This window comes from Chiloscyllium plagiosum, chromosome 2 (genome assembly GCF_004010195.1).
Source record: "Chiloscyllium plagiosum isolate BGI_BamShark_2017 chromosome 2, ASM401019v2, whole genome shotgun sequence".
Classification (NCBI taxonomy): domain Eukaryota; kingdom Metazoa; phylum Chordata; class Chondrichthyes; order Orectolobiformes; family Hemiscylliidae; genus Chiloscyllium; species Chiloscyllium plagiosum.
In genome coordinates this window covers 84,378,746-84,393,834 of record NC_057711.1, presented here as the reverse complement: position 1 = coordinate 84,393,834, position 15,089 = coordinate 84,378,746, and the positions used below count along the sequence as shown (strand labels likewise).

General features: G+C 42.0%; 1 protein-coding gene across 1 annotated transcript in view; it reads left to right on the top strand.

Moving 5' to 3' along the window:
* isca1 (iron-sulfur cluster assembly 1) overlaps window positions 1-14,620 on the top strand; it is a 40,539-nt gene extending 25,919 nt beyond the window's left edge. Inside the window, exon 4 of the mRNA XM_043713256.1 lies at window positions 14,006-14,620. Coding sequence (XP_043569191.1) covers window positions 14,006-14,154 — 149 coding nt within the window. The 3' untranslated portion in view covers window positions 14,155-14,620. The remainder of the gene's footprint in view (window positions 1-14,005) is intronic.
* Window positions 14,621-15,089: the final 469 nt, after the last annotated feature.

Sequence of the window (15,089 nt, the reverse complement as noted above, 5' to 3'; positions counted from 1 at the left end):
AGAAACATACAAGATAATGCATACCTTAGAAAGGGTGGATGCTGGGAAGTTTCTTCCGTTAAGCAGAGAGACTAGGACCTGTGGGCACAGCCTTAGAATTAGAGGGGATCAATTTAGAATGGAAATTCTGAGACATTTCTTCAGCCAGAGAGTGGTAGACCTGTGGAATTAATTGCTACAGAGTGCAGTGGAGATTGGAACGTTAAATGTCTTCAAGGCAGAGATTGATAAATTCTTGATCTTACAAGGAAGTAAGGGCTACGGGGAGAGTGCGTGTAAGTGGAGTTGAAATGCCCATCAGCGATGATTAAATGGCAGAGTGGACTTGATGAGCCGAATGGCCTTCCTTCCACACCTATGTCTTTATGGTCTTCAAAGCTTGTTTAAGGAGTGCCATAAAGGATTTAAAGAAGTTTATGTAGGGAATTTATAATAGAGCACATGCGTTGGTTGCTTAGCAATTTTTTTATTTAAAAAATATACACTGTAATGGTATGTGGCTGCCTATTGAATCCAGGGTTTGATGCCTATCCCAAATTGCCTTTTGAAGTGAGTGAAAAGGGCAGGTGAGAGTAAATCACATTTTGTGGCCACATGTAGGCCAAACAAGGTAAGGATGGCAGACTTCTTTCACATTAGTGAAAGATATTTTTGAGCCAGATGGTTTTTACAACAATCAATAATGGTCTCCTACAAACATAGAAACTAGGGACAGGGTTTATTTGGCCCATCCATGCCATTCGACATAATCATGACTGATCATCTGTCTGTGCTAAGCACTCGCTATGCCCATCAACACTTTTAGCTTCTAGAAATGTATCTGTTTTTTCTTAAACCTATTTATTGACATAACCTCTAGTCTTAACATCACCATCCTCTGAGTGAAGGAATTCCTCATCTCAGTCCTAAATAGCCTATCACATGACCCTTTGTTCTGGAAACCACATGCCCCGTCATCAACTTCAAAGAAAGGGAAACATCATTTCTATATCCAGTCTGTCCAGTCCTCTGATGGTTTTATGTTCCAAAAGATCCTACCTACAGTGAATGTTGGTCCAATTCACCCAGTCTCACCTCACAAAACAATCCTGGTATCCCAGCGATCAATTTGGTGAACTTCTGTTGCATTCTGTGTATGGCAAATCTTCTACCCTCAGAAAGAATATGCAAAACTGCACAAAAATGTTCCACCAAGGCTCTATATAGCTGCAGTAAGACATCTGTGCTCCTGCACTCAAGTCCTTTTGCAATGAAGGCACTGTACCATTTGCCTTCCTAACATCTTGCAAACTTGCTGTCAGTAACACCAAGGCCCCTTTTGTAGATCAGTACTTTCCATTCTGTCATCAGTATATAATACTCTGCTTTTCTGTTGAAAATAGCTTTGCATTTACTCACTCGCTCAACTTGCCTAAATTGCTGTGAAACCCTTTTACATCCTCCTCACCATTCTCTCAGGTCCATGTAGGTTTGTGTTAGTAGCAAGCTTGGAAAAATAACATTTGATTTTCTAATACAATTTATTGAGATATATTGTGAATAGCTGGGTCCCAAACACTGGTCCCTGTGGTACCCCACTAGTTACCACCTCCACTCCAAAAAGACCCATTTATTCCTATGCTGTTCTGTCTGTTAACCAATTCTCAATCTATGCCAGAAGCCCCAAGTCTCACATGCTTTTATGCTTTCTGGAAGTCAAAATACACCACCTCCACTAGTTCTCCCTTATCAATCTTGTTAGTTATCATTCTTGAAAAGTCTCTGATATGTTTGTCAAACATGAATTGAATTGAATATATTCTCACCTGTGCCAAGGCATAGTGAAAAGCTTTGTCTTGTGAGCAATACAGGCAGATCACAGAGTGAAGTAGCATAGATTAGTAAATAATAGGTAACCAGCAGCAAAAACAAAATCACAGGTACAGATGAATGTTAAGACTTTGAGTCCATTCAGTATTCAAACAACAGTAGGATAGAAACTGTTGTGAAACCGGCTGGTGCGTGTGTTCAGGCTTCTGTACCTTCTTTCCAATGGTAGAGGTTGTAGAAAAACATTGCAGGATGAGATGGATCTTTAAGAATACTAGTGGCCTTTCCTTGACAGTGGGCCTAGTAGATAGATGGGAGGTTGGCCTTTGTGATTGTCCGGGTTGAGTTCACCACTCTCTATAACCGTCTCAGACCTTGAACGGTATAGTTGCCATACCAGGTAGTGATACATCCAGACAGAATGCTCTCAATGGCACACCTATAAAAGTTGGCAAGGATATTCGCCATCGTGCCAAATTTCCTCAGCTGCCTGAGGAAGAAGAGGCATTGTTAGGCCTTTGTAACCAGTGCATCCACATGAAGAATCCAAGAAAGCTTGTTGTGGATGACCACTCCCAGGAGCTTGACACACTCCACTCGGTCCACCTCTGTGCTGTTAATGTATAGGACCATAAGACATAGGAGTGGAAGTAAGGCCATTCGGCCCATCAAGTCCACTCCGCCATTCAATCATGGCTGATGCGCATTTCAGCTCCACTTACCAGCGTTCTCCCGGTAGCCCTTAATTCCTCGAGACAACAAGAATCTATCAATCTCGGTCTTGAAGACATTTAGCGTCCCGGCTTCCACTGCACTCCGTGGCAATGAATTCCACAGGCCCACGACTCTCTGGCTGAAGAAATGCCTCCGCATTTCTGTTCTGAAATGACCCCCTCTAATTCTAAGGCTGTGTCCACGGGTCCTAGTCTCCTCGTTTAACTGAAACAATTTCCTAGCATCCACCTTTTCCAAGCCATGTATTATTTTGTATGATTAACATACAATTAGGAGGATATGATTAACATCCAGCCGAAAGTCAATAATGAGTTCCTTAGTTTTGCCAGCATTGAGAGCTAGGTTGTTCTCAGTGCACCATTTTTCCAGGTCTTCCACCTCCCATCTGTAGTCTGTTTCGTCGCCATCTGAGATTTGACCGACTGTGGTGGTGTCATCAGTGAACTTGTAAACGGCATTAGTCTGGTATTTGGCGACGCAGTCATGGGTATACAGTGAGTACAGTAGGGGGCGAGTCCGCACCCCTGGGGGCTCCAGTGTTGAGTGTTATTTACGATGAAATATTGTCCCCAGCCTTCACTGTTGTGGCCTGTGGGTCAGGAAACTGAGGATCCAGTTGCAGAGAGTTGGGTTTAGTCTGAGATCACTCAGTTTAGTAATCAGTCTCGAGGGGATAATAGTGTTGAAGGCTGAACTGTAGTCAATGAGTAGATTCTTACGTAGCTGTTCTTGGTGTCAAGATGTTCTAGGAAGGAGTGAAGGGCAAGTGATTTAGCATCTGACGTGGATCTGATTTTCCCTTCATTATTCTGTATTGACTTTGTCGAATTCCTTGGAAATTTCCTTTAGGTTGTAGCATTTTACTAAATATTCTGTAATTAACTTTTTTTTTTCCCCTTTCAAATAGGGCTGTTATATTTGCCATCCTCCAATCTGCCAGGACTGCACAATTTTGGAAGATAATTAAATGATCAAATTGTTTTCTTGGCCGCCTCCTTTACTATGTAGATTATCAGACCCTGGGGATTTATTAGCTTTCAGTCCCATTAATTCCTCTACCTTTTTTAACCTAATTTTAGTTTCCTTCGATCTGCTTTCTCATTAGATGCTTGGTTCCCTCGAACTTCTGGAAATTATTTGTGTTTTTTCTTCTGTGAAGATAAACCAATACTTTAATTCTGTTTAGAGTCATAGATGCACAGCATGGGAACAAACCCTTCGGTCCAACTTGTCTGTGTCAAGCAGATATTCTCAATCAATCTAGTCCTATTTGCCAGCACCCGGCCCATATCCATCTAAACCCTTGGTATTCATATACCCATACAAATGTCTTTTAAATGTTATTATTGTACCAGCCTCCTCCACTTCCTCTGGCAGCTCATTCCATACATGCACCACCCTCTGCTGGAAAAAAAAGCCCCTTAGGTTCCTTTTAAATTTTTCCCCTGTCACCATAAACCTATAGCAGGCCCTGGGGATTTATTAGCTTTCAGTCCCATTAATTCCTCTACCTTTTTTAACCTAAGTTAGCCTCTAGTTTTGGACCCCCTAACCCTGGGGAAAAGACCTTGGCTGTTCACCCTATCCATGCCTGTCATGATTTTATAAACCTCTATAAGGTCACCCCTCAGCCTCTAATGCTCCAGGGAAAATAGCCGCAGCTTATTCAGCCTCTGCCTTTCACTCAAACCCTCCAACCCTAGCAATATCCTTGTAAATCTTTTCTGAACCCTTTCAAGTTTCACAACATCCTTCCTATAGTAGGGAGACTAGAATAGAACGCACTATTCTAAAAGTGGCCTAATCAATGTCCTGTACAGCCACAACATAGCGTCCCAACTGCTATACTCCGTGCACTGACCAATGAAGGCAAGTGTACAAAACGCCACCTTCACTACCCTGTCAACCTGCAACTCCACTTTCAAGGAACTATAAAACTGCAGCGAAGGTCTTTCTTCAGCAACACTCTCCAGGAGTTACTTTTATCATCTTGCCTTGATTTGCTTTACCAAAATGCAGTACCTGGCATTTATCTAAATTAAACTCCATGTACCACTCCGCCATTGGTCCATCTGTTCAAGGTCCAATTGTGCTCCTCCTGGCTGTCCACTATACCAGCAATTTGTGTCATCTGTAAACTTACTAACCATACCTCTTATATTCACATCCAAATCATTGATGTAAATAGCAAAAAGCAGTGAACCCAGCACTGACACTTGTGGCACACTGCTGATCACAGGCATCCAGTCTGAAAAGCAACCCTCCATCATCACCCTCTGTCTCCTACCTTTCAGCCAATTATATATTCTATTGACTAGCTTTCCCTGTATTCCATGTGATCTAACCTTGCTAGCCAGTCTGCCACGTGAAAACTTGTCAAATGCCTTACTGAAGTCCATGTAGACTGCGTCCACTGTTCTGCCTTCATCATTCCTCTTCCTAACAAAACTCAGTCAAGTTAGTGAGACACAATTTCCCTTGCACAAAGTCACGTTGATTGTCCCTAATCAGTCATTACCTTTCCAAATACATGCAAATCTTGTCCTTCAGAATCCCCTCTAAGAACTTGCCCATCACTGATCTTAGGTTCACAGGTCAATAGTTTCCTGCCTTTCCTTACCACCTTTCTTAAATAGTGGCACCATGTTAGACAACCTCCAGTTTTCTGGCACCTCACCTGTGACTATTGATGATACAACTATCTAGGCAAGGGACCCAGCAATCACTTCCCTAGCTTCCCGCAAAGTTTTGGGGTACACCTGGATAGGTACGTGGGACTGAGATATTATTGCCATGACAGAAACATGGCTAAGGGAGGGACAGGACTGGCAGCTTAATGTGGGAGGAGAAAGTGAGGTCTGCAGATGTGGAGATCAAAGTTGAAACTTTCTTGCTGGAACAGCACAGCAGGTCAGGCAGCATCCAGGGAACAGGAGATTCGACGTTTCGGGCACAGGCCCTTCTTCAGGAATGAGGCAGCTTAATGTATCAGGGCACAGGTGCTTTAGGTGAGACAGAGATGGTCGTAGGAAGGGAAGTTGCATTTTTGATTAAGGTGAATATCGTAACAGTAATCAGAGATGAAACAATGAAGAATCATCCATTGAAGCTTTGTGGATGGACCTAAAAAAATAAGAAGGGGATGGTCATGTTATTGGGGTTGTATTATAGGCTCCCTAATAGTCATTGGGAATTAAAGGAACAAATATGCAGGAGATTAGGGAGACCTGTAGGAGCAATAAGGTTGTCATAGTAGGGGATTTTAATTTTCCTAACATAGACTGGGACTGCCATAGCGCTAAGGGTTTATATTGGGTGGAGTTTGTGTGCTCAGGAAAGCTTTCTCAAGCAGTTTAAAGAGGGTCCAACTCAGGAAGGGGCAAAACCTGACTTCCTCTTCGGCAATAGGACAGGACAAGTGACGAAGAGGGAGCATTTTGGGACCAGTTACCATAGTTTTATTCATTTTAAAATAGTTATGGAGAGAGGCAAAACTGGTCCATAGGTTCAAGTTCTAAATTGGGGCAAGATGAATTTTGATGGAATTAGACAGGATTCTTGCAGGAGTTGATTGGAGTAGTTTGTTTGCAGGCAAAGAGACCTCCAGCAAGTGGGATGCCTTTAAGTGATTCAGCTAGAGTTCAAGGTCTATATGTTCCTGTTGGGGTGAAAGACAAGGTTGACAGGAATAGGGAACCCTGGACGACGAGCGATATTGAGGCTTTGACCAGCAAAAAGGAGGCAGTATAGCTCAGGGACAAGCACCTGGGATTGAGGGAATCCCTGGAGGTGTATAGGGGATGCAGGAGTTTACTGAAGAAGGAAATCAGGAGGGTGAAAAGCGGGCATGAGATAGCCTTGAAGAACCCAAAGAGGTTCTTTAAGTATATTAAAAGCAAAAGAATAACTAGCGAGAGAATAGGATGCCTCAAGGACCAAAGTGGACATATATGTGTAGAACTGCAGAAGATGGCCAGGTCTTCAATGAATATTCTCCTCTATGTTTACTGTGGAAAACGACATGAAACCATAAGATATGCATACATTTGGAAAGACAGGATCTGATTAGGAATAGGCGAAAGTGAGGACTACAGATCCGAGGAGCAGGACAATCGACATTTCAGGCATAAACTTATCATCAGGAATGTGATGAAGAAGGCCTATGCCCTAAAACTCGATTCTCCTGCTCCTCGGATGCTGCCTGACCTGCTGTGCTTCTCCAGCGCCACGCTTCTTATCGGCCCTGATTAGGAATAGTCAGCATGGCTTTGTACGTGGGAGATCATGATTTGGTAGAGTTCATTGAAGTGATCCAGAAGGTTGATGAGTGCAGGGCGGAAGACAGAGTCTATATGGATTTCAGTAAGGCCATTGATAAGGTTCCACATGATAGGCTGCTCTGGAAGGTTAGATTGCATGGAATCCAGGGGAAGCTGGCAACTTGGATACGCAGTTGGTTTGATGGTAGGAAGCAGAGGGTAGTAGTGGAACAATGCTTGTGAGACTGGAAGCCTTTGACTAGTGGAATGCCTCAGGGGTTAGTGGTAGGCCCATTGCAGTTTATTATCTATATCAATGATTTAGATGAGAATGTACAAGGTATGATTAGTAAGTTGGCAGATGACACTAATATAGGTGGTTATGTGGACAGTGAGGAAGGTTATCAGAAATTACAGCTGGACCTTGATCAGCTGGGGAAATGGGCTGAAAAATGGCAAATGGAGTTTAGTATACATAAGTGTGAGGTCTTGCATTTTAGAATGTCAAATCAAAGTAGGAGTTTCATGGTGACTGGTAGGGTGTTAAGGAGTGTAGTGGAACAGCAGGACCTTGGTGTTTAGGTGCACGGTTCTCTGAAAGTGGAGTCACAGGCAGACAGGGCAGTAAAGAAGGCTTTTGGCATATTGGTCTTCATAAGTCAAGGTATTGAGTATAGAAGTTGGGAAATTATATTGTAGTTGTAGAGGATGTTGGTGAGGCCACACTTGGAATATTGTGTTCAGTTTTGGTCACCTTGCTGTAGGACGAATGTTATCAAACTGGAAAGAGTGCAGAAGAAACTTTTGAGGATGTTGCCAGGATTCAAGGGTCTGAGTTATAGGGAGAGGTGGACAAGTTAGGGCTGTTTTTTTTTTCAGAGCTTAGGAGACTGAGGGGGGATCTTATAGAAGTGTATAAGATCATGAGAGGCATGGAAAGGGTGAATGCACTTAATCCTTTTCCCAGGGTTGGGGAGTTGAGGACTAGAGGGCATCAGTTTAAGGTTAGAGTGGAAAGAATAAAAGGGAACCTGAGGGGTGACGTTTGTACACAAAGGGTGGGCTCTATAGAATAAGCTGCCACGGAAGTGGTTGAGGCAGGTATATTAACAATTAAAAGGCATTTGGTTAAATACATGGATAGGAAAGGTTTGGAAGGATCTGGGCCAATTGCAGGGAAGTGGGGTTAGCGTTGATGGACATTTTGGTCAGCATGGATCGGTTTGGGTCAAAGGGCCTGTCTCCATTCTGTAGAACTCAATGACTCTATGATCTGATCAGTTCCCAGAGATTTATCCACCTATATGCATTTTAAGACATCCAGAACCACCAAAGTATGGACATTTTTCAAGGTATCTCTATTTCCACACATTCTCTAGTTTTCATATCCTTCTCCACAAAATACTTATTTAGTCTCCCATCCATCTCCTGCAGTTCGACACATAGGTGGCCTTCTGATCTTTAAAGGACCCTATTTTCTCCATAGTTACTGTTTTGTCCTTGATGAATTTGGAGAATCCCTTTGGATCTCTTTAACTCTGTTTGCCAAAGCTATCTCATGTCCTTATTTCTGCCCTCCTGATTTCGCTCTTGAGTATACTCATAATTTTCTAGGGATTCACTCAATCCCTACTGTCTGTACCTGACATATGGTTCCTTTTTCTGACCAGAACTTCAATTTCTCTTGTCATCCAGCACTCTCTACCCCACCAGCCTTGGTCTCCGACCTTGCAGGAGCATACTGTCTCTGGACACTCATTATCTCATTTTTGAAGGTTTCCCATTTTCCAGTCATCTTTTTTACCTGCAAATATTCACCCCCCTATCAACCTTTGAAACTTCTTGCCTAATATCTTTAAAATCTGCCTTCCTCCAGTTTAGAATTGAGTTTTAGGTCAGGTCTACTCTTTTACATCACTATTTTAAAACTAATAAAAGTATGATCACTGGCCCCAAAGTGCTCCCCCACTGACACCCTTGTCACTTGCTCTGCTTTATTTCCCAAGAGTAAGTCAAATTTTGCACCTTCTGTAGTAGGTACATTCACATACTGAATAAGAAAGATCTCCTTACAAATTTGCTTCTCAATTTCCCACTGACTATTGGAAGATCCACAGTACAATCCCATAAGGTGACCATCCTTTTCTTATTTCTTAGTTCTACCCAGATAACTTTTTTGGACATACTCCCTAAGTACAGCCATAATGTTGTGCCTAATCAAAAGCAGCCCACCCCCTCCCCCCCTGTTCTTCTTTCTATCCTTCTATATCTATATCTATATCCTGGAATGCCAGTCCTGTCCATCATTGAGCCATGTCTCTATAATAGTTATGTTATCCCAGTCCCATGTCCCCAATCATGCCCCGAGTTCATCTGCCTTACCTGTTGGGCATCTTGCAGTGAAATAAATGCAGTTTAATTTATCATTCCTACCTTGTTCTCTACTTGGCTCCTGCCTGCCTTGACTGTTTGACTTGCTCCTTTTCCCAACCATACAAGCTTCAGACTGATCTCTTTTCTCACTATTTCTCTGGGACAGACACAGATGCACACTGACACACACGCACACTCCTACCTTACTAGTTTAGATCTTCCTACGTTGCTCCAGCAAATCCTCTCGCCAGTAAATTAGTTCTCTTCCTACGCAGATGCAACCTGTCTTTCTTAAACAGGTCATTTCTATCCCAGAAGAGATTCCAGTGATCCAAACATTGTGCGATCTCATTTCTTTGTTCTCCATTATTAATTCTCCAGCTGTGTCTGTAAGATTGTCTTACTAATCTTTTGATTTTTACATACTAATGGAAGCTTTTGCAATCCTTTTTATGTTCATTGCAAGTTTACTCTCCTACTCTGTTTTCTGCTTTATTCTCTTGCTACTCATTTCCTGAATTCTAGGCTGCTCCCGATCCTCTGAATTGTTAGTTTTTCCAGCAACTTTGAGTCATCTTTGGATCCAATGCTATCCTTAATTTCTGTTGTTAGCCATGGTTGGGTTACTTTTCCTGTTGTGTTTTTGCACTAGCAAGGAATGTACAACTGTTGCAATGCGTGCATTTGTTCCTTAAAAGTTATCCATTGCCTGGCCTCCTTTAATGCCTTTTAGAAAGGTTGCCTAGTCCACAATGGCCAACTCACCTTTTTGTGTTTTCTTTATTCCTCTGCATAGATGTGGAACTCAGATGCAGATTATACAACTTCACTTTTTGTTTTTGTGAAGAGTTCTATCCTGTAATGGTCATTTTTCCTTAAAGAATTCCTTAAATGGATTATTAATTAACACCTTTTTCATTTTGCAAAATATATCTAGGGTAACCTGTTCCTTGTTTGGTTCATCAGTATACTAGTCTTTTTTTTTTGAAGAAAAGGTCTTGTACACATTCGGGGTTTGTCACAGTATTATTGCTCATGTGGCTTGGTGGCCAGTGAGATGTAGACTAAAGTCACTCATGATAACTGTAACACCCTTGTTAAATACTTCTCTAATTTCCTATTTAATTCTGTTCTCCACCTTACCACCATTGTTTGGAAGCCTACCGATGACTCCTGCTAAAATGTCTCTACTTCTACCCATTGTTGCGTCTTTCCAGCAAGACTAATGCTATTTCTAGATTTTCTGGGTCAGTATCCTTTCTTACCATTGCTCTGATTTCATTCTTTATGAACAATTCTACCTCTGTCTCCTTTCAATGTTCCATTCCCAGCCTTGGTCATCCTGTGTAATCACAATTATATTGTACCCATATACAAGTATATGCACTTAATTTTTCAACCTCATTGCAAATGCTGCATACGTTCAAAAATAATGCCTTCTCTTTTTAGCATTTTTACATTTTTTTTTGTATTAAGGCCCTATTTTCTATCAACACTGCCTTCCACTTTTTTGATTTCTACATTTGTATTTTTCATTGCTAACTTCATTTTCCTCTCTATCTCCCCAATCTGGTTCCCATCTCCTGCCATTCTAATTTTAACCTTCCCACCATTCTCATGTTTGGATTAGACAAAAGGTAAGCCATCTAATATGGGGCCCAGACATTTTGGTCACTTTCCAATAACCTTCCTTGATGATTAGGTCAGAAGTAGGGATGTTTGCTGATTTTTGTGCTTGGTACGATTTGCACCTCCTCAGATAGTGAAGTCTGTCTCTGCCCGAAATACGACCAGGATAATATTCAGGGTTAAGATCATAAATGGTCAGTAGCATGCTTAATACATGAAAATCTGTCACTTCCTCTTGACATTTAATATTCTGGGAGTCACCACTAAGTAGAAATTGAACTAGATCAGTGCCCCGAATATTGTGGTTAAGAGAACAAATCAGAGGCTGGAAATTCTGCAGTGGTTAGCTCACCACTTAATTCCCAACGCCAGTCTGTCACCTATAGGGACAATTTGGGACCATAATAGATTATTCCCACATTGGCTCAGATAAGTACAGTTCCAACAAAAATCAAGGAACCTGATTGGTACTATCTTACACACTCATTCCCTCCAACACTAGGGCACCATGGCTGCACTCTAAGATCAAGAAGATGAATAATAGCAACTGGAGGCAGCACCTTTCAAACCTGCAGCCTCTACCGTCTAAAAGAAAGAACTAAGGCAACAGATGTCTGGGAGTTTGATCATGCACTGTCCTTGTTTGGAAATATTTTACCATTCCTTCAGGGTTACAGAATCCCAATCCTGGAACACCTTCCCCAATAGTGCAGTGAGATACTGTAGGAAATGTGAACCTTTTATGCTTTCTGCTTTTGCATATATATACCTTGTTATGAATTATTTTAACATGTTTTCTGTGATGTTCTGCTTGATGAAGTTAATTTTAGATACGAAGATGAACTGCCTTCATGATTTGGTTTAATGAGAGCCACAAGTATAGCTGGACTGCTTATTAAGATTATGCTGTTGAATTATGACAATGGGTCATAATCAACATTGATGTGTAAGCATTGACGGGTAGGTATAAAGATCAGAAGAGTCCTTGGATGCAGATAAAAACAATGAACTCTGAAAACCTTGTACCAATTTCAAGACCATTTAGGGAGAGAAGAGAGAAAAGGAACTCGTGAACGATTTGCAGCTAATAGTCAGCGGGAGATAAGAACCATTTGAACTAAGATATCAACCAGCATCTTTTATGAAGTATAACTTGTGTTGCTTATGACCTGACCTGACACGACTGCAACAAATGCCTCCTCCTCCTGAATTTATTGCATCATCTTTGCAATTCTATTCAAAAAGGTGACTCAATGCCACATTCTGCTTGGGAATGGGTGATAAATTAGATTAGATTAGATTAGATCACTTAGTGTGGAAACTGGCCCTTCAGCCCAACAAGTCCACACCGACCCGCCGAAGCGCAACCCACCCAGACCCATTCCTCTACATTTACCCCTTCACCTAACACTACGGACAATTTAACTTGGCCAATTCACCTAACCTACACATTTTTGTACTGTGTGAGGAAACCGGAGCACCCGGAGGAAATCCACGCAGACACGGAGAGCGTGCAAACTCCACACAGACAGTTGCCTGAGGCGGGAATTGAACCCGAGTCTCTGGCGCTGTGAGGCAGCAGTGCTGATCACTGTGCCGCCCTCCAATGCTGATTGTTGACACAACCTAATTTTAAGGAAGAGACAGAGCTCATTGTTGTGGTTCTGTTCGCCGAGCTGGAAGTTTTTGTTGCAAACGTTTCGTCCCCTGGCTAGGCGACATCATCAGTGCTTGGGAGTCTCCTGCGACACGCCTCATTGATGTTTCCTCCGGTGTTTATAGTGCTCTGTCCCTGCCGCTTCCGGTTGTCAGTTTCAGCTGTCCGCTGTAGTGGTTGGTATATTGGGTCCAGGTCGACGTGTTTGTTGATGGAGTTTGTGGATGAATGCCATGCCTCTAGGAATTCCCTGGCTGTTCTCTGTCTGGAGAGAGGCATGGCATTCATCCACAAACTCCATCAACAAACACATCGACCTGGACCCAATATACCAACCACTACAGCACACAGCTGAAACTGACAACTGGAAGTGGCAGGGACAGAGCACTATAAACACCGGAGGAAACATCAAAGAAGCGCTTCGCAGGAGGCTCCCAAGCACTGATGATGTCGCCTAGCCAGCGGACGAAACGTTTGCAACAAAAACTTCCAGCTCGGCGAACAGAACCACAACAACGAGCACCCGAGCTACAAATTTTCACACAAACTTTGAAGACAGAGTTCAGTTTGTTCAGAGTGCAAAGTTTGTGAAACCAGCGTCCAATGTATGGCCAAGGAAAATGATGAATTCAGTGTCTAGGTGACCATTTTATGTTGCAACTGAAGACAAGAGCTCCTATCCTTCTTGTGTAATTGAATTTAAAATCTGCTCATTTGCCACTGGTTGTTAGTTGATCAACTTGACAGCACTGTGTTCTTGACCAAGTCTCCTGGTATGTTGAATGTCTTCCTGAATGAGCTTTCTCCATTTCGGTCTATCATCAGTCAAGGTCTCCTATCAGTCAATGGATGTTCGACCCCTTCAGGGATGCTTTGAGGGCATCCATAAAGTATTTTCCACTGTCTTTCTGGGAGTTGTTTATTATGAGTAAATTCCAAGTATGTCAGTTACTTTGAGAATGTATTGTCAGGCACATGAATGCAATATCCTGTCCAGTAGACTGGCTTCAAGTGATCAACATCTTGACCCAGCGCATGTTGGCCTGAGAAAGGATGCTACTGTTGGATCACCTGTCTTGTTACTGATTTGGAGAATCTTTCAAAGGCACTGCTAGTGGCATTCTCTCTTTTGAGATGTTTAATGTAAATTGTCCTTGTATCACATGCTGTTCTCATTTCTTAAAGATCTCTCTCTCTATATAGAAAGAAATAGGTAATCTGAGTTCCTGCTCATCCTAGTCTGATTTGGATTCCTAAGAATATTTCTTGAAAACCTGGATAACCCAATAAAGTTTTTCAGCTCAGTGAAGCTCCAAGGAAAGATGGAAAGCTCCCACAAGCCATAATTTTCCCACTTCTGCATTAGGTGTTATCAACATACTGACTTTTAAGATGATATCGTCAAGGAGCATCATGAATATGATAAATAGGGATCCTTGAGGGATTCCAGAATTCATCTTGAAGCATGTCGTACAAAATGGAGGTTTGTATGCCACTTTTCCAGTGGTAATAAAGATATATTTGTTTCTCATTTCTCTTACAGGTGTTCGAATATTCATTGAAAAGAAAGCACAGTTGACACTTTTAGGAACTGAAATGGACTATATGGAAAATAAACTCGCTAGTGAATTTGTATTCCACAATCCTAACATCAAAGGAACCTGTGGCTGTGGAGAAAGCTTTCACGTTTAACTGAAGCCAACGGTGTAAACTGAACACTAATGTGGACGTTGCTATGTTGAGACACTGACTTTTTTTCAAGCAATTGAGTGTAGCGGATTCTTTGTTTTCATAGGTTTTGAAGGAGAAAAACTGACAATGCATTTGACATTTTGCCAGTAACAGTGAACCTTTCTCCTGAAGCAGAATTTTGCGCAAGAGGTTGTGGTGTAAGATGTATTTATTTCTTCTGTTCCATCATGACATAACTAATATCATCAGGTTTGTGTAACTGAAGTGTTAGATGGTGAGATTAATACATTTGTCTGATTCAGATAGGTTTAACATCTTTTTTGCATCTGAGGGAAGAAAAATGTTTTTGCTTTTGTTATCTTCAAATCCTCTGTCCTCTTGTTTCTGCTTATCCATTTATGGCCAATGTAAACTGTGCCTAAAGCAGATAAGTTTGAAAAAGGAATAAAGGGCTTGTTTCAGCCTTTTTATAGTTCAACTTTATTAATGCCACATACATGCCGTGGGTGGCACAGTGGTTAGCACTGCTGCCTCACAGCGCCAGAGACCCGGGTTCAATTCCCGCCTCAGGCGACTGACTGTGTGGAGTTTGCACGTTCTCCCCGTGTCTGCGTGGGTTTCCTTCTGGTGCACCGGTTTCCTCCCACAGTCCAAAGATGTGCAGGTCAGGTGAATTGGCCATGCTAAATTGCCCGTAGTGTTAAGTAAGGGGTAAATGTAGGGGTATGGGTGGGTTGTGCTTCGGCGGGTCAGCGTGGACTTGTTGGGCCTGTTTCCACACTGTAAGTAATCTAATCAAGTAATCTAATCTAATCTAATCAAATCTTTTAAAAGGCTGCAACAATCAGAGTCATGAGTTATTTTTTCATAGCAACTTTGCTTTGATAGCAAGTTTAAAATTCAAATGGAAGCAGACTCTTCAGTCCAACCAGTCC